The 20,944-nt window shown below is 37.3% G+C and overlaps 1 protein-coding gene across 4 annotated transcripts in view; it reads right to left on the reverse strand.

The window, feature by feature from the left end:
• Positions 1-20,944, reverse strand: part of drp2 (dystrophin related protein 2) — a 258,718-nt gene that overhangs the window by 14,744 nt on the left and 223,030 nt on the right. For all 4 annotated transcript variants that reach the window (XM_005799512.2, XM_023328539.1, XM_023328537.1 and 1 more), the window contains 7 exons: positions 20,400-20,485; positions 18,593-18,750; positions 15,600-15,766; positions 14,320-14,431; positions 13,540-13,676; positions 10,808-10,873; positions 2,083-2,148 (listed from right to left, as the gene is read on the reverse strand). In XM_005799512.2, the coding sequence (XP_005799569.2) occupies positions 2,083-2,148; positions 10,808-10,873; positions 13,540-13,676; positions 14,320-14,431; positions 15,600-15,766; positions 18,593-18,750; positions 20,400-20,485 (792 nt within the window). The remainder of the gene's footprint in view (positions 1-2,082; positions 2,149-10,807; positions 10,874-13,539; positions 13,677-14,319; positions 14,432-15,599; positions 15,767-18,592; positions 18,751-20,399; positions 20,486-20,944) is intronic.

Genomic DNA, 20,944 nt, shown 5'->3' on the forward strand with positions numbered 1-20,944 from the left:
CAAAACTAACTTACAAGTAACTTTTCTTCAAGAAATAGGAGTTTATTCAATATTGCTTTAATATTGATGAAAAAGTACTAGTTCACTAAAAACATGGGAAAAATATAAGTGAAATAATTTGCCAATTAAATTACTTTTTCATCAATATTAAGGAATTACTGACTTAAAACAAGTTTGTATATCTTGTTAAAAAGTTACTTGTAAAATAGTTTTGTTTTATTGCAAGATATATGCACTAAAAACTAGACCAAAATTACTTTTTGTCAAAGTATGTTTTTTATTTTTGCACTGTATTTTACCTTTATTCCAATAAATGAAGGAGTGTAAACACAAAAATTATTTTATTTTATATAAAGTTTAGCAGAAGAGAGACTTGCTTTTCTTTGAATATAGAGAAATGTGCAGAGAAAAGGTTTTAAATATTCAGTTAAATTCTTCAGAGACTGTTGTTGCATTTTGACATATTTTTGGTGATGCAATGAGTATAAAGTTAAAAAAAAGCAAAACAAGTTCTAAAAAGGAACAATTTAGTTTGATTACATTTTATGTATGAGAAAATAAGCAGAAAAAATCTAATTTGGGAGGTTTCACATTTTTTGGTGAAAAGTAAAAAATGACTTAGTAACCAATTACTTTTGAAAAAGACTATTCAGTAAGTAAGTAGATCATTTCTTGGGGAAGTAATTTTTAATTAGAAACTAATCACTATTTCCAAGTAACTTGACCAACTCTGTTATTGACCCTAATGGATGCTAAATTTTCTCCCTGGCTGTTCATTGGTTTTCATGATGCTGTTTGCTCCTTAATGTTCTCTGGAAAACCGTTGAGACTCTAATTGAAGTACCTAATGTTGGTCTATCTAATAAAATTGTGATAAATTACACTAAGATTTATCATTTTCACGCGACAAAAATGTGAAAAACGTCAAGGGGAATGAAGACGTTTTCGAGGTTATAACCGTGTTTCACCTCTGTTTCCTGCCAGTAAGTACAGTGAATGCAGAGCAATGTAGGAATATGAGGGAGTGGTGAAAGCTGTGGACAGAGACAGCAGGAGTCAGGACAGAAAACAGCATGATAGCAGCCAAAACACCAGCTGGAGACGCAGATAGCACAGCAGCACGTTCGGAGCCATGCAGCAAAAGAAGCTGCACTGACAGACAGAGTGACAGGTCTGCAGAATCAACCCCAAATACAAGACCACAAGAGCAGAAAGCAATGCTGCTACTGGAACCGAGCGGCTTGTCATGCATACCAAACATGCTCAGCAGCTCAATTATAGATGCACATACTTGTAGAGTTACATGAAAATGCAGGAGTTCTTAAGATGCATGCGTGTATGAACAAAGGCTTGAGAAGCACTGACGTCAGAGGTAAAACTTGTTTTAACAAGTTTTGTTTTAGACGAAATAAAAAATTGCTCCTTATGTGGTGTCAATCACCGCCTTCTCTCACAGGCAGACAGACATAACATTCATCTGAAGAGAAATAATAAGCACATTTCACAATGCACACACAGAGATGCACCTGGAGTCCCAAAGACCATACAACACTTTGTACAGAGCTGCGACGACTTTAAAGTGCATTGAAAGAGAAAAACAATCTCAGAGGAGCAAACGTTTGACAGCTCACACCAATGTCAACAAACAATGAGACACTGACTCAAAGGATGGCTCCCAACAACTCGAAACCTCTTTCTCCACTCTCAGTTTTCCACAATGAGAAGTGACTGCATCATTCACATCAAAATAACACTTCTTCCACTTACTGCTACTCACTCTCAGCCAAGTCCTACAAACACAAACAGGCTCTCTCCGCTATCTACACAAACCCAGAGACTCGAACCACAGCAGGAGAGTCGCATGATGGAGGAGCACGACACTCCATGTCGGTCAGTCCCATTATGTGGACGATTACTTATATCGTCCAGTAACAGACAAACATCCATGTTCAAGCTGGAGCACAAACATAACAGAAATGGCTGAGGGCCAAAGGGCGCGCACACACACACACACACACACCCGCACACACACATAAAGCAGCGACTGTAATCAGGGCGTTTGTTGTCTGGCCACATACTCACAGGCTCTCGTCTGGAGACAGGCTATCCGTGAAGAATGAGCAATTCTGGTTTTCCATTTCTGCCAATCTGTAAACAAACCCAAGTCAGTCAGTCAATGAATAAATGAATAAATAAATAAAGTCACAATCAATCAATCAGGTGTTGTCTCTAGTGAACATCCCATTAAACAGAAATGTTTTCTGGAAAAACAGCCAAAAGTCAATAAATCAAAAAGTCAACCTGCAAAAAATATGATAGCAAAATTACTACAGTTCTGGAAAACATCAAGAGTTCACTGCACTGAACCCCATTGAAAACCTGCTGGTTATTCACCAAATACTGATTTCTGAACTCTTCCTGAGTTAAAACATCAGTATTGTCGTTTCTAAATGAATATGAACTTGTTTCCATGGCCTTATTTGAGCTCTGAAATCACTGCATCTTTCTCATTATTTTGACCATTTCTCATTTTCTGCTAATAAATACATTTTTCTTTGCATTTCGGAGGCCTGTTGTCAGTAGTTCATGGAATAAAAGAACAATGTTAATTTTACTCAAACATTTACCTATAAAGAGTAAAATCAGAGAAACTGATGGTTTTTCAATGGTCTCATAATTTTTTCCAGAGCTGCACATTCATATCAAAATATCGCAAAACAACGGACGAGGATTAGGACCGCTGAAAAAAACAATTTAGATTTTTTTCTCAGAATTTTATTTTAAAAAACTGAAGAATTCTGAGGATTCAGTGATGCTGGTTGTTTAAATCTGAAAATATTTCAAGAGGGCATTAAGAAGCTCTAGTAGCATACATAGAGCTAAAATTAACTTTAAATTGAATTGTTTCATTGACAATTATTTCTATTTCCAGAACAGAAATAATTAATTGAATTTTGTATTTCTGCACAGAGCAGTCAGTAGGTAGAACTGATCTAAAGCAGAAAGACATGAAAGCTGCAGATTTATTCATGTGTTTATTTACACACGTACAAGTTTTTGTGCCAATGCAACATTCAGCCAAACATTCACATAGGACCAATTGAGAAACTAAGATGTTTGCCGAACTGAAATGTTACTAAACATGAACATCAAATTATATTTCATTTATAATTTTATTGACTTTACCAAACATTTAATTAAAAACTACAGGCTTGAATTCATACATTTTGTTTACACAGCTACTAGAAAGGCTGGCAGCTTGGATGTGTAACACCTTTAGAAGTGTTTGAAGGCTCTTGCACCAGAACTTGTTGTTGTAGCAACATGTTCTCAGATTTTGAATAATTGCATCCAACTAGCAATAAACTGTTTAGAAACATCTGGCTCACAAGATTGCAGAATGGCAAAAACACTTTTTTCGCCTGAGAGAAAGAGCTATAAAAATGTCCACAAGGACAGAGGATAAAACTGTACTGTGACTTTCTGGCAGCCTGCAGGCAATAAAAAGCCTTTTTAGAAATAAGCTCTTCTGAAATGTAAGCCTGTGAGGAGGCAGAGTGAGCGGTTTGGGGGTGTTTCAGAACGAAGGACTGATTTGACTTTCAGTGGACAGCCGTGCTTCACAAGCTGTAAACTGTTTACTTGATAACAGCAAATACAGGGAGGTGGTGAGAATAAAACAACCCATTTATTAACCTTTGAATGGAAGAAAACCACAAGTGAACAAGCAAAACCATATTTTTCTTCAAAACCTTTTGTAAATTGACATTAAAAGAGATTTGTTTTAAATAAATACATGAATGATCATTTCCTAAACTATTTGTGGATGCATCTATGCTACAAATATCCCTGCTAAAAGTGTATTATCCTGCCAAAGTTTCTGCTTGAACTTATAATCACAGAGATAAGCTGCTCTCATGTAGTTTCAGTTTTTAAGACCTTGAATTTTATTGCTAATGGATCAATTTTGTGAAGAGTCATATTGCGTAACTGCAGATTGCTTTCGCATATTGCTTCATTTTTACGTGTTTTACATAAACCGTAATGTTTATGGTTTTTATTGAATGATTAAATATTAAATATATCTACAGGGACCAACTATTTTTATCAGAAACTCCTTCAGTCTCTGCTTCTCACCCTTTGCTCTCAAAACAGACTGATGTTAAAAGGTCTGATTCATTCATTGGTTGGTGACGCGGTGAGCAGGAAGGACCTCCAGTACCAGTCAGTCTTACATTGAATCTGAAGAGGCTTCTGACTGAAGACTGTTGCTGTAGGACAGTCTCTGGCCTGTCATGATGAGTTAACATTTTAATATCCAGGCAAACGCTACACAGTATGCAGCCGTTTAATAAATTTGTTTCTTGAAGTCTTGACTCTTTAACCATTGATAGCTACACCAAGGGTCCAATTTAGTTCATTTTAATCCAATTATAGTCAGCTAGAAAGTGTGGCTCATTGGGGGAGGCATGAATCCAAAGCAAGTTGGAGCGTCAGCCGCCTTAAAACCTCAGCCTTGGTTTGTTTAAAGTAAACTGGGACGGTTCAAATGCATATGTGAACACCAAGCAGACCAGAGAACGCTCGGAAAGCAGGGAATTCTGGGTAAATGCAGCCAAACAAAACGCATGAGTGTAGCACTAAAGGGAGAAATAACTTGTGGTCTTTTACCAAAGACAAAAGATAAGTCCTACAACTGGTCAAATCTGACGGCACTCCATTTTTGTTTACATTTTGTGAAGAAGGAAGTTGCATTTATGACTTCTTCTGAGGTTTTTGTGTTGTTTCCTTCAGTAGTTCTTGGTGCAGCACCACCACAGGCGAGGAGGGGAACATGTTTTTCAATTAGTTTGGATCATTTGACAGAGCAGTGTGAAAGTGAACCACACCAGCTGAAAATATAAATCTTGAAACACCCTAAGAAAACTATGTTCTTATGAACATTATGTTCTTAGGGTTCTTATGAAGGAAGTAGTTCAAAAAAATATTGGTTTGTTCTTTAAATATTGTGATTTATCACCTGGGAGAAGCAACTCATTGCACTGCCAAAACACAAGATCTTACCAAGTATTTCTGGTGTAATTTCTAATAATCACTTCATATTGTTGAAAAAGTACTAGTTCCAATGGCAGATTATTTCACTTAAGACATTTTCCAGTGTTATAAGTGAAATAATCTGCCAGTGGAACCAACTTAAACATACAAAATAAGTAAAGAAAGAACTAAAACCTATTTGGACTATTTTTGAATTATTTTCACATGGTAACACAACCAAATTATCACATGATAGTTTGGTTGTGTCTGTTAATCTGTATGTTTAATAAAGAGATGTTTTCATGAGCAATTCCATCTCCACTGAAAGATATTACAAAAACAAAAATGCTGTTAAAAGACCGATTTTCAACCAGTTTTCTGCATAAAAATGTAAAAAATGTAAACATGTTTTCACTTAGGATCTTTAAAGGTCTATGTATAATTTTAAATTAACATTTGTTATCACTGTGACTGCATACAAAATAGACCGAGGTGTATTTGAGAATGAATTGAAAGGGAATGCAAACACTGCAAACGGGAAAAAAAATTTAATTTACAAAATATTTTTGGTTTAGTTCCTAGTGAAAATATGTTGGTACACTTCTTTGAAGTAAGACAAAACTGACTAACAATTAACCTTTCAATGTGATTTAAGTCAATAATTGCTGAATGTAGATTTTAAAAAGTACTGGATCCACGGTAGATTATTTCACGTATAACAATTTTCCAATGTTATAAGTGAAACAATTTGCAATCACATTAAAGGATTATTAACTTAAAACAAGCTCCTATTTCTTGCTGAAAAGTTACTTGCAAGTCAGTTTTGTCTTATTTCAAGTTTACTGAAATGCTTCCACTTGAAATTAGACCGAAATTTGTGTTTTCGAAGCTTGATGAAAATGTATGACCAGCACACAGACTACATGCCAGCAGACCTAAATGTTTGCAGCAGCTTTCCTCCAGCAGAGAGATTCGCTCCAGACTGCATCATGTTCTGCAGCGCTGTCAGCTGAAGCAGTGAGGAGTGAAAGCAGCACCGGGTAGTGATTTAGAGGCTGTCTGCAGTGTCCAAGCTACATCCTATTTCTTTTCATTTTCCAACGCAACTGCAGCTCTGAAAAATGTTGGATTTATCCGTGTCGTGGTACAGGAGTCCTGGCACGGTGAACCTTACTGCTCGTAATTCAATCTGCAACACTATTCATCAGAAGGGGTCCTAAAACCTCAAGACTGAGTCAGGGACAAGAGTAAATGAGAAAGAAAAGGGCAGAACGTAATAGCACACAGTAGTGTGTGTGTTCTCTGGTGTGCACAAGCTGGTGTTTAGCTTTTTCTACATAATATTGGATGTGAAAGGAAATGAGAAATGAGAGAGAGCGAGGGCTGGAGAGGAGAAATCCTGCCTGAGCTTCAAGAGGCTTCTTTATTATCTCCTTCTCATCTATCCTCTGTGAGATGTCACAGCAGCGGTGATGATGAAAGGAATGAAGTTCGGCATCAATGAATAGGGAAGAGCGCGCCGAGAGATACAGACATAAAAATCAGAAAAGAGAAAGGAGGCCATGTCGGTGTTTGAAGTGTACAAATGTCACATTTGTAACCTCAAACTTCAAATACAAATATGGTGTTTGAGATGAATGAAGGATTTATAAAATGGCAAATAAATTTGGCAACATTTAATGTAAAACATCTTTGAGGAAGGTGGACTTCTGCGGCTTCCTGCCTTAGAAAGTCTGGCTCAAGGCAAGGGAGTTTGGAAAATTACACATTTCCTCAAAAAATACATTTAAATGTAACTAGCACAGTTGAAAAAAGGAGTAGTTACAGATGTACGAAAAAGGGAAAATTAATTTGGTGGAGACATTGAATTATTTTATGCAGAAAGAGAACAGCAAAGTTTTCTCATCTAGAAACTTATTTTATGACCAGAGGAAAGTCAAGTTTTCTTCAACACTTAACCTCTGCAACTTTAACAGAGGAGGAGATTTTCTTTTTTGCTACTTTGAAATGGTTATTTCTTCATAGTGCTGTGGGGGTGGTGGCAGAAGTAAGAAAGTGAAAAACATCTTTCAAATTTTTTGTTATTCTACAAGAAAGAATTTAAAAAGAGTCAGCCAAGGAATAATTATTAAGTTATTCTGACATCTATGAATTTCCTTAGAAAATGCAAAAGTAATGTAAATATTTATAACACTTCCTCTCAGTCGCCTACCTATGACGAAGAGCAGTGGTGGGATTGGTTTGCAGTCATCCGTACAGAGAGGATTTTTAGGTTTTTGATGCGAAAGTCAAGCCAAAGAGAAAAAATTATTTTTTTAAGCTGCAGCTTGAGTAGGCCTCTTTTCAGCTGATAGTCTCAAAATGTTGAACTCCTACAGTGGAATTGCAAAGTCTGAAATGGATAATCTTCCCTGAAGTCAGTCTTGGAAAATAAAATGGCTCTCACCAACTTTGACACCAAAATCCAATATGGCTGCCATGTGTCTAAAAATACCCAAAATCATTCAATATAATATGCATTTTCAAACATATTTCCTTCATGTTCAAATTCATAAAGACCTTTTGTGTTCCAGGATTTCCCCCAGTGTTTTATAAGCTTGGCGGCCCGCTGTACTTTACCAGCCCCCCTCCAGGCCAAGAGTTGCTTGTTTTTTGTTTTTAGAAAAGTTAATAAGAAGAAATTTTATTAATAATTAAAAAAAAAAAAAATTATTATTTTAATCCAGATTGAAAGTATCTCTGTTGCTCTGAGCGTTTCACTGGTGGAGCAAATGTATTCCTAAAAGATAATTTTATAGTTTATGCATTTAAAGCTGGAGAGTGGACCAAACACACAGCTGGCGCTTCTGCGCGTTGCTTCTGCGCGTTGCTTCTGCGCGTTGCTTCTGCGCGTTGCTTCTGCGCTTTGCTTCTGCGCGTTGCTTCTGCGTATTGCCTCGCGCTCTGCCGCCGAATGATCTCTGCCCTCCTTTCACTCATACAGGTTGACCTGTATGGATATTTACATCAACCCCTGTGTGAAATTATTTTTCTTTGGCGAACTCCACATCAAGGTAAGAGTTTAAACCCCACCGCTCTGGTTGCGCAGCTCTATGTGAACAGCAGAAATAACTTGTAGACGAGCGTTCAGACGTGCACAATGAGGGAGCGTTGTGATGATTTATATTTGTGAACAAACAATTATCTCAACACGCTGCCCAACGTGTGGCTCTGTCTTCCCTGTAAAGTTTATGTATGTGGTCCCAGTTGGCCGGTACGTTAGTGGTTAACAAACCAGCGTTAACCACATCATGCAGGTTCAGCCCGGTGAGGAACTTTCGCGCTCACTTCACCAGACAAAGACACACACCTGCAGTTTTTGTTAAAGTTTTATGTTTTTTTAATGAAAAAAACTGATTTGGAAAAAAAACTATTTTTGCCTGATTTTGTTGGGGATTTTTTGTTACTTATATAAATTATTGTAATTTTCTATCCTTAAAATACCAAATTGTATAGTTAACTTTATATTGTGGTCCATCTGATAATGTAAATTTTAAATATTATATGTAGGCTTTTTAACAAATACTTTTTTACTCATACTTGAGTCATTTCTTGGACAGTTATTTTTTACTTTTACCTGAGTAAAAATGTAGTATAGTATAGTATAGTATAGTATAATATAGTATAGTATAGTAGAGTAAAGTATAGTATAGTGTTGTGTAGTATAGTATAGTATGGCACAGTATAGTATAGTATAGTATAGTATAGTATAGTATAGTATAGTATAGTATAGTATAGTATAGTATAGTATAATATAGTATAGTATAGTAGAGTAAAGTATAGTATAGTGTTGTGTAGTATAGTATAGTATGGCACAGTATAGTATAGTATAGTATAGTATAGTATAGTATAGTATAGTATAGTATTATAATAGTTCTACTCTTACAAGTTTTGGATACTTTGCCCACCTCTGCTTTTCAGCAAAATCAGAGTTTGATTTAAGTCAATAATTCTCGAAGACTGATAAAAAATAAAAGATACTTGTTCCATTAGAAGATTCTTTTTTACTTTAGAGTAAAAATATTAAATAAATTACAGCAAAATATCAGCAGATTTCTCCACCAAACGGGCACTTTGACAGGCTCACAGACAAACATGTGCTTACCTAATGGGTCACATCAACGGATTAATTCTGAACACGCCGACCTGCCAGTAATGATAACTTTTATTTTGATATAAGCTTGGTTTTCCATTGCTGTGAACAGTGACTGAGAGTGAATTCAAATAAGAACTGCAATGCACTCATAAACGGAAAGGAAACAAGGAAGCAGGAGAAAATAATACGTCCTGTCAGAATAAAAGTAAGAGACCATATCAAAGACTATCTATCCCGATAATGACTCCACTTGAATCATGTTAATGAACAAGTGAGTTCGGTCTTCGCTCATTTTCTCCCCCCATGTGAATAAAAGTGTAGCTGTCGCTGTAATCATCCAGTACACCAGATCAATCGAGCGTCTTTTTTTTTTTTTTCTCTGAAGAGTTTTTTTCGACAGTAGGCTGGCAGGAAGGAGGGTGAGGAGAGGGGGGAAGACATGCGGCAAAGGTCGTCGGGACCGGGAGTCGAACCCGCGACGTTCGCGTCAAGGACTGAGGCCTCCAAATGTGGGGCGTGCTAACCCCCTGCGCCACCACAGCACGCCCCAAATGGAGCGTCTTTGAACCACAATGATTTTTGTTTACAAAGACTTCATAATTCATTTAATTTGTTGTTCCTCTATTCCGGTGTCTAAATGTTCATTAGAATTTAAAATTTATTGATCACGGAGAATGTGTTCTTGCATTTTTATGCCATTATTACAATTATATTACTTGAAAATATTACTTGGTAAAATTGTGTGTTTTTGCAGTGTGAGTTCAGGTTTTTTCAGTGACCAACATAACCCACAGGCGGTTTGAACAAAATTATATTGAATATGACAAAACCAATGAGATATAGAGGATGTGGCAGAAAATACATTAAAAAAACAGAGAATGGGATAAGAATAAAAAGAACAAGAGGCAAAATAAATGTGCAGGAGGCAAAAGAAGAAAGGGATCAAAGACAAAGGCAAACAAAGAAGAGTTGGAAGGGGAAAACAGGGTGAATGCAAGGGGGTAAAGATGAAAATAGTGCCTGCTCTCATTGCTGTCTGTTGCTCTTGTTTTGGCAGGATGTAAAGTGAGTAGATCCTCAGGGAAGTATTACACAATAGCACACATACAAGAACAGGAACGCTCTCTTTCCATTCATGCACCGCAGGCACATTGGAGAGGGATCTACGTGTCCAGCTATGCCCACAGTGCAGCTCTGCCAGCAGTGTGGGAGTCCAGGACTGTGGCCTGTTTATAACCTGTCACCGAGACTCTAATCTACACCGACAGCTCCCAGGTGACCAATGGGCTCACTGCCCCGGCAAGTGACAGGCCGCTGGGCAGGCTGAACCCTGATAACCTTCACAGACACTCACAGGGAAGCGCAAACTGCTACGCTTGTGTTCAAATGTGAGCGTGTGTGTGAGGGGAAAGAGCGACTGCAGCCTCCGTGCTGGCCGGAGTGCAAGGAATTAAATCAATACCGCAATCAGCAAAGACTAAAAGATTAGTGAGGGAGGAGAAAGGGTGGACGGAGTACAGAGAGGGTGCATTAGGAGGAAAGGGGGATTATATGAAGAGGAGAAGTGAAGGAGAAGGAGAGAATGTTGTACAGTAATGAGCTGATATATACAGCAGCACAGCGGAGCAAGGCTCGTACCTGCTGGCGTAGTGTTCAATCCTGCTGTGTGTGTCTGCATGGGGCAGCCTGGGTGAGGAGCAAGGGCTGAAAAGAAGCAAATTCAAAGTCATTATTCCTCAGTAAAAAAAACACCTTAGTTCAATATGAAACAGTACAAGAGGCCAGCATGCGAGACACAGCAGGAGGGAAATGGAAAGTTACTGCAGGCATTTAGTTCTGCGTGTAAGAAGTAACATTTAAGTGTTTGTGATTAGAAATGCTCACGTTTTTCTTCTGCCATGATGAAAACTGGAAATGTCACTAGCTGTGTTTCCAACACTGTAAAAATACAAAATCTTACATATTTTTGGTCTAGTTTCTAGTGCAATAATAAGATATTATTTCAAATGACTATCTTAGTTCATTTGAAATAAGACGAAATAGCTTACAAGTAACTTGTCAGCAAGATATAGTTACTTTTTTTAGCAAGTAATTCCTTAATATTGATGAAAAAGTTCTAGTTCTATTTGCTGATTATTTCACTTATAACATGGGACAAAATTCTTGTTAAAGGTAAAACAGTTTACCAGTGTAACTGGAAACATTTCAACAATATTAAGGAATTATTGACTTAATACATGCTCTTATTTCTTGCTGAAAAGTTACTTTTGATTAAGATATTTCCACTAGAAACTAGACCAAAATTACTTGGTAAGATTTTGTGTTTTTACAGTGCATTGACCATATAACTGCACAATTTGACATTTCCAAAATAAATTAGTTTAACGGAAACACTTTTTTGCATCACACAAGTCAAATGATCAATAACCGGATGTTGCCACTGGAAGGCAACATCCAGAAGACAACAGGAAGTAGTTGGAGGATGACAGCGCTGAATATGTTTTTAACGGTTTTGGACCTAAGTTTAATTTTGTTATTTTTAGTTTGGGACCTCCCGCCTTTTAGTCGAAGCTCTCTGCTTTGCACCCCATGGTGGGACTTGATCTGTCAGTCTGACTGCGCCGTGCTGCGACTCCAAATGATTCTTCAAATGTAATGTGATATTTTTAAAGCTAGACAGGTTGTATGGCCATTGTAACACCAACAGTGCAATACTTATATCTAAGTACATTGTCACAACCCTAGACTTAATCAGCTGCTGCTTCCTTTTACTCCATGTTATTTGATCCTCAGAAAGGCTTACATCTGTTCTGAGTAATGTTTCTTTAATTTTAGAGGTTATAAAACAATGACACAATCCGGTGAAACATGAACTCATGCTACATCATTCTGGGTGCTCTTGTAGCCTGAGGCTACTGCTTCATGGTGAGCTCACGGGTTTTTATCTCACTACTCCGGTTCTGCTTTTCTTTTCCAGCAGACTTGCTCATGAGAAATGTGCCTGAATCAGAATGAGATCACAAGGCTAATGTCATGAACACAGAGAAGTGACTTTAAACCATTTTGGTGATTACCAGAAAACATTAGCAACAAATAAAAGTAGATAAAAATAAAAACATCTTTTATGTTTAAATCAGTTCAATTTTTTTTTTTTTTTTTTAAGATTTTATTGGCTATAGTGACCTTTATTTGACAGAGAATTGATAGGAAAGAGGGTAATGATAGAAGGGGGAAGACATGCGGCAAAGGTCGCCAGGCAGGGAATCGAACCTGCGACAGCCGCGTCGACGACTAAGACCTCTATATGTGGGTTGTGCTTAACCCCTGCGCCACCACCAAAGCACGCCCCTAAATCAGTTCAATTTCAAAGCAATATATATATATATATATATATATATATATATATATATATATATATATATTGCTTTGAAATTGAACTGATTTCAAAGCAATATATATATATATATATATATATATATATATATATATATATATATATATATATATATATTGCTTTGAAATTGAACTGATTTAAACATAAAAGATGTTTTTATTTTTATCTACTATATATATATATATATATATATATATATACACTTCAGGATGCAGCAGATATTTCAGAGTTGACTCATTGTAATTGTTTAGTTTTGTTTCAATTTATGAAACTTAATCAAACATTTTTTATCCTCAGTAAACTTTTTAATGTAAAATAAAAACTTCTCACAGTAGCAAAAACACTTACAGACAAAAAAATGTAATGTTGTTGCACAAATCTCACTTTAAATAAACCAATAAAAAGCTCAAAATGTTAAATATTGTCCTGTTTTTTTATAACAACAGCAGTTTGTGCATAAACAAAGTATAAACAGTGACAACATAATTTATTTGATTTAATGCACAGATGTTTTCTGACATTTACCTTTTTATTTCATAACCTGTTTTGCATGAATATTGTAAGTTAGAGCTTAAAGAGAACCAGGAAGCAACTTAATCTTGAACTTCAGCTGGAAAGTTTGCAGCCTGCTGTATTTCCTTCTCCGATGTAAAGAAGCCAACTTGATTACAAATTTGTTAAAATCCTTTATATGACTTTTTCATTCTGGAGTTTTGCAGACACCAAAATAACCATTAACTTATTGCCAAAACAGTTTGGTGTTTTTTAGCACTTGTGCTATTTTTAGAAGCAGTAGAAACACAAAAGGAAGTATAAAAACATGCAAAATGTGAATTTTGTTTAATAGATCCCCTTTGATTTATTGTTATACTAACACATTTGTCTCAAGTAAATAAATGAATACAGTTCTGCCTGTCTGCATAGCGGAACATCTGAGAAAAGAGACAAAGGGATGGATGTGTGTTGTGGGACTCACGTCTCTGAGCTTTCAGCTTCCAGTACAGACTGCACAGGCAGGTAACCTCTCTGCGGGTGCTTTGTAAAGTACTGCTTTGACCTGAACTTGTTCTTCAGAGTCTTAGCGAAGTCCCTCATCTTCTCTCCCGAGGTTGTCTGCCGCCGTCCAGGGAAGCGAGTGGAGGAGGGGGTGAAAAGTGGAGGTTGAAGCACAGGGCATGGATGATTGAAAGACAAATTGCACTGCTTTAGAGTTGCCATCTCCAGAGACCACCTCATGTAAAATGTATCCCCCTTTTTTCCTCCAATACTAATGTTTCTTTCTATCCACTGTCTCTACATTATTGCTCTGTTTAAAATCTTCAGTTTTTCATCATATCTGTCAGAGTAATTTTTATATGCTTTCCTGCTGCAAGAACCGTACCCTGCAATATAAAAACATTTTTGCAGAAAATAAAAATACTGCTTGATTTTACATCTTGAAATTTAATTGATCTTATAACATTTGCACTCACTCTACTGATTATTCATGGGTTTTCCTGAATGTTTGTGGTCCAAACATCCCTTTAAATGAACCAAAAATTTGCCAAAAATAAATGTCTCTACTAAGTGATTCTCTCTCCATTTATTCTATAGAGCTGGACAAATAGATACAGTTGATAAGATCCTTAATTCATGCTTGGCAGAAGAAATAGGGAGTTAGGAGTATGTATTTTGTTCTTGAGTAAAGTTGAGCTTTATCTCTCCCTAAAGACTTGAATTTGTATTCTGGTAAAGCGGTACATAATGCTCCTCTTACTGGGGTGTAGTACTCCATGATGGGGTAGTGCAGCTTCTTGCCCTTGCTTGTGCGGCCGGTTAGAAAACATGTCTGGCAGATGTCCACATTGAACTGCTTCAAACTGCGATACCTGTCGAGATCAATAAAACAGAGACTTTAACGATGTTTGCAGGAGAACTGAATGGAGTGGCTGAGTGTGTGTGTATTCTTATCTCAGCCATGCTGTAGAGGCTTATATTTCTCTGCACACTCACACAAAAGATGTTTGATTTCCTATACAAAACCCTGGGTTGTTGGTGTTGTTAAAATGACTAATAGGTTCAACTTAAGTTTAGGACAAATCTTAATGAAATCTCTCAAATCAATGTAATGGCTTCAGCAGAAACAGCAAAAGAGATATCTAACAACAACACAAAAAATTCACACATTTCACAATGACCTAGCAACAGAAAATATCAAATTTATTAGTTTATTTAATATATGTAAATTATCATTCTTAGAATTCTAATTTTAAGTCCCTTCTAACAACCGGTTAAAGGTGACCTATGATGCTTTTAGGGCCTTTTGTCAATTTAAATCCTAATAAACTGCTGCTGACCAGCAGTTTACTACAACTCAATGTTTATAGTCACACATGAAAACGGCTGCAAACAATTACCCAAACTTACATCTTTGAAAAGCAGAAGCAGAGCCTCCTGCACAACCAACAAGAATGTAGCAACTGGTTTCTGAATGATAGGTCAACAATAAAACACTTGTCTTTCCCAGCAGTCATTGTACAGCACATACAGTGGTAAAATCAGCTGACCAAACATGCTGGAGCTCCACTTGGATTGCTAAGTGATGGGCTAAGATCGGCAGGGGTTGCTAGGTAATGGGGCAGTGTGAGATTTTTGAAATGGCTCTTTTTCCAGACCCCAAAAAACCATTAACTTATAAAAAAAAACAGCTGGATTTATTTTTTTTAAACTTTTGGACAGTTTTTAGAAGCAGCTGAAACCCAAACGAAAGTACAAAATGTGCAAAATATGAATTCAGCATAATAGCTCTCCTTTTTAAAAAAAAATACTGCTTTCCAAAGGCCCAAAATTTATGTTTATTTCTGACACTGTTAAAATGTGCAACAAGGACAGATATCTGTATATCACAGATTTTTTGTTACCTGATAAAGCAAAAGTCTAATTTCCCACTTCTAAACATTTTTTAAAATCATCTGTTTTAATCATTTGATCCACTAACAATACCTTTACATGTAAATATCCATTTGGTTGAATTGAATCCCCAGCAGCCATGCCTACCTGAAACCCTTAATGGGGCATTGTTTGCAGACGTAGCATTTGGCCTGATGCTTGGTGGACTCTGCAGCAGCTACGCGGTGCAGGACGGGCAGCCAAACCATCGACTGGGGCTCGAGGCTCATCCATTCCAGGAAATGAGACACCTCAATGGCAGGCTTCCCAGGGGCCTGTTAGGGAAAGGTAAGAGAGACAAGAGACTGTAAACAACCCAAAAATAGACCAACAAGAGGCCATGTTCTTAAAGCAATAAAAACAGCAACAATTCTTTCCTGCTTAAAGGCAGTTTCAGCTAAAACGTCCCAATATTGAAGAGAGCGCCCAGCATTAAATCTTTTATGTAGCATATATGCTTAAGCATTTACAAAGCTAAAAATATAACAGACATAAATTATACAGAGGTTACTGTGAGTTTGCATGTACTCTCTCCTGAAGAAAGCTTGTTTGAAAAAAAAAGAAGAAAAAAGAAAGCCAACCTAATAAAGGAATAACTCGCCAAGTGCTCAAAATCTGTGATGTGCTAAATTCTCATTAAGTCTGCATCAGAGATGCATAAGGAAGTTGATTTCCCTGGGGCTGTCCCTGCACAAGCAGGGTAACATACATGTATGTGAGTGTGTGCACTGATCACAGGCGGAGAGGTGCTCAGAGATGTGGGGTCTCCGGGGATGAAGGAGCTCCTCTCTGTTAGCAGGGTACCCAGCTTGACTCCCTGTGGGAGGTGGAATGGCAGCTTCTTCCACACCAAAACACCTGGAACTGGAGCTGCTCACCCGATCACGCTACTCCGTCTCAAAACAGATGGGATGTTCACTGTCGCTGGGAAATTTAGCTTGATTAATACAACCTCTTCTACCAGGCATACACTGTATATAAAAAATAGTGTTGGGTTTTGTATTTCCCAAATTATTTTGTTTAATTTATTTCAAGTCTTTACCTTTGAATGCTGTGAAAGCACTGAAATATTTATTGGAAGATAAATTATTCTTACTTCCTGCCTGGATTTTTCCAAATAACCTCTGCAGAGACCTTGTTCTGCTCACACTGTTTTCTAGCAGCTATTTCATGCAACCTGCTTTGTTGTTGCCGTTTCCTCTGTCTTTCTGTCATTTCAGTTTAATAATCAGCATGAAGTGGAGACGAATAGTATCGAGAATTACCAAGTGTCCCTGAATAACCGGTAGTTGGGTCACTCTAATTTTATCTCAGAGTAAATATAAACACAAGCAGAAACAGAATACGTTCAAAGAGCTTCATCTGATATTGCCGTTACTGACCGGATTATACTGTGCACCATGACAATATTATTGGAAACTGAGAGATTTTGATTGGTTAATAATCTTCTGCTGCCTTCAGTTTTCATTTGTTGACCTAAATCAGCAGCAGATTAAATTTAATCCATCTATTTCTCACCTTCTTGGATGATTCCTTGAACATGTTAGGATAAGTCTATATGGGATATAGCAAACGTTTTGTTACAGTTTTTACACAAAATCATTCTTAGATAATAAGATTTACGTCTGCTCAGTTCTAACTATTTCAGAATGAGCTGTTTTAGGGCCTCTTGTCACTTTAAATCCAACCACACATGTACACATTTATACCTAATGGGAATTTAGAGCAACCAGTTGAGCTAAAAGTCCTGTTTTTGGTTTGTGGGTGGAAGCCGGAGTAACCAGTAAGGATCCACACATATACAGTGGAGAATATGCAAAATGGAAACAGAGAAGACTTGGAAGCCAGGATCCTCTGGTTTTTCTCCTACTAGAAGAACCAGAATTGTATTTCTTCATACTTTACATTTTCTGATAAATCTTCTTGGATTAATCTTGATAGGAAAGACGTATCTTGTTTCTGTGACTTATTAAATGTAATGATAAAAGCATCATGAATTATTTAAAGCACAAGCATAATAATAATTATTTTTTTAGCTTGAGTGGAAAACCAGCAAAGGTAAATTCCCAAAGCAGCCAGTCTAATTTTAATTTTTTTGCATTTCCTTTTTTAGAAATTACATGTTTTATTTTACTTGTTTTACATTAAAAACAGCTCTGAAACAGTTTCGACTTTAGAAAGCTTTGATATAGAGAGGCGCCCTCACCATGACCTCTCCACCACAGTTCATCTGTTAATTGTTTTTTAAACAAACCCGGTGACGTAAATTAAGTTCAACCATTTCAACTTTGATCTCCTGCTTTGGCAGGCTGTCGTGCTGGAGGCATTCTCTTGACAATTCATCTTACAGACTTCTACGTTCCAGATAATTCGTCCTGATGCTCAGAGACAGTTCTTGCAAAAGTAATTGAGATATTCCGTCCAAACATCTGAACTGTAACCTGGTGATAAGCTTTTATAGAGCTTTAAAGGGGCCGTGTTGTGTATTTTCCAAGGCATTTTACAGCACAGTCAAGTAAATCTGTGAGGTTCAGTAGATATAAAAATGCTTTATATAACAAATATGACTTAACTTGTAATTTAACACCTTGAAATTGGGCTTCTGTCTCTTTTATAACACCTTTAAGAAGTAATCACATCGGTCCTCTGTTAACCCATTAACGTTTTTACCAGCGTTGAACAGAAAAGTAGCTCATGTAATGAGCTCAGCTGATGCGCAGTCCCACTAGGTGTTTGCTAATTGCTGCTGGCTAGTCTGAAGGAGCTGAGAGTTGGAGTTGGAAGCTTGGAAACCTGGAATCCTGGAATCTGCAGCTCCAAGGAGGAGCTTCATCTTGAAGGCGGGGCTAGGTCCACCCAGGCTGAACGGTTGCCATGGAGATGAAAGAATTTCCCAACCATTTATGAAGGAGTAAAGGTGTTTTTGATGAGGGAAAACATGATGTAAAGCTCATACTACCCCTTTAAAGATGCAGCCTAAGCCTCCAACATGGTTATATAGAATTTAAAAAATGTCAGAAAAAAAATCTCTTTAATCAACCTCCAGAGCTCGAAGCACATCTGTTAATGGACCTGGGCGTGAAACGCGGCCATGTCCTCACCATGCGGAAGCAGCTCCGGACGCTTGGCTCCGTGTTGCTGCCGCCGAAAGCTGCGACTTCGCCCAGCTGGCGGGGGATCTGGATGGCTTCATGCAGCAGCAGGCTGAGGTGACGCTGGTCTGTCAAGCCTCCAGGACCGGACACCTGACGGAACAAGTCTGCAAGACGTTCACGCAGTTATCCATCAATTATGCACTAACTAATCTAATTTCACACCGGCACATGCAGCAGCAATCATTATACGATGTGTGGCTAAGAGCATTAGCCACACGTGTGTCTGTATTTTTCTTTCCTCTGCGTGAGGACACTTGCTGACTTTAAAATTCTGCATTTATTCCAAAGTCAAGTAGCTTTTATCTATTTTAAACTAGGAATAAAACTTTACTAATGGTCTTCCTGGTTATTTTAGAGATGAAAGACCTGAACAAAAGCCATCTTGTCAAGTTCTGACCGAGCCTTTCTCTATGCTTGGAGTCTGCCTGTCGCTGAAGAGATGAATCTTGACAGGCGCGTGAGTGTGCTGCACAATCGCAGCATTGCATGTATCGCCTCTCTTTGCGGGTTTATGTCTCCCCACAATGAGCTAACGTTTGGCTCCAACGCCTGCATCTTAAACAGCCTCCTTCATATCGTCCTCGTAACCAGAGCTGAGGCCTGTTTGATGTTTTTAAATATTCCCACAAAGCTTCTGAGTGGAGCTCTGGACATGTTTTATGGAGACATTTTCTCAGCATATCGGCCTCTTACATCTTAAATATGCCGCTTTCATTGTGCAGACTCTATGGTGAGATAATAGGAACCATTGGTACGACACAAAAGCACAAGTTACTGCAGTTTTCTCACTGCTGAGATTTTAAATTCTGTAAAACCTGTGGACAAAAATTACATTTCCAGAACATTTTCAGATCAGAATCTATACAGATTCATTAACTTAAAAGGACTGAACACATTCTCTGATGTGAAAACTGGAAAAAGATTTCAGTACGCATCGCACTGAACAAGACATGCACTATAAGAAAGCATAAATACAAACCAAATGATTTTCATTAATGAAAACGTGTTAGAGAGATATCTAGAGATAATTTTGCTGGTCAATTTAACAGGAATCAGTCAGAAACATAATATGCTAAACTGGGCTATGAAGCATAATATGCTATAGTTTAGCCAATTAATTCATATTTAATCAGAGGTTTACCAATAGTATTGTTTGGTAGGAGGAAGTGCACTTCTGCAGATGGCAGTAGGACCGCAGGGAGAAGGAATAGCAGCTTTACCTTTTCACAGATTATCTGTCTCATATTATACTATCAGCACAAATATGTGAAACAAAACCTATATTTTTACAAACTGGAGCTTTTATTAAACTATTTCATAGTTGTTCACAATACCTTATTGGAAAATTTGTGTTTAATATTAAGTTGAAGAACATTTACTCTTACCTGGTAAAATATTGACTGCTCAGAGTCTCTCAGGAGAATCCCACTTCAAATAGTCAGAACTTTTAAGAACAAATGCTGCATTAAACATAAATCATTTCCATAGAAAAGACAAGGAGTGCTAAACTTATTTTAAGGTTGACTTGTTTGAAAAAGTAAAAGCCTTAAGAAAGTGACTCCTGCAAGCAATCCTTTTAAGGTTTGTGGTGCAGCAGGGAAAGAAAGCTTTCTTCATTATGGCAGCATAACCATTCTCCACCATTACACTAAGTGGATGTCTTGTAATCCTGGCAATCAGGGATGTTTTATTTTGGATCTCTCTTTTCAGTCGATAAGATGCACTTACCAACTCAAACAAGCATCAGACTTACATTTGTACTTCTCCTGGACATCTGCGATGCACAAGCTCACCAGTCCCATTTTGAAGCTGAGAACTCGCATTTTGCCGTTTCGTGCACTGCAGGAAAGAAACGCAGATAGGATAAGGAAAAAAAAAACTTCTGAGATTACTGTTTTTAAAAGGTGGACAATCTCGAATCACTGCGTTGTGGATCGTGTAATACAGAGCTCTGCTGGGAAGAATTACACGGGTCACAGCAGCACAATTCAGGTCAGTGAAGTAGTGCGAAATTGCATTAGAGGACATTCAGAGTAAGTAAAGGCTCTTCAGGGAAATGGTAAAGTGTGGTCCAAACATTTTATGCCCAGAAGAGCAATACAAATCTCATATGCCAGATAAAATAATTCAATAAAGCACCTTGTAAAGGTATTCTGACATTAACTTTTTACATTTTGCCATCAAAGACTTTAATATTTCTATTGATATTATATGCAGCAAACCAACACTGGCATATTTAAAAGATTAAATGAAAATAATAAATGTTTTCTTAAAATTTATTATTTTGAATAATAATTC

The sequence above is a fragment of the Xiphophorus maculatus genome, chromosome 23 (assembly GCF_002775205.1).
Source record: "Xiphophorus maculatus strain JP 163 A chromosome 23, X_maculatus-5.0-male, whole genome shotgun sequence".
Lineage (NCBI taxonomy): Eukaryota > Metazoa > Chordata > Actinopteri > Cyprinodontiformes > Poeciliidae > Xiphophorus > Xiphophorus maculatus.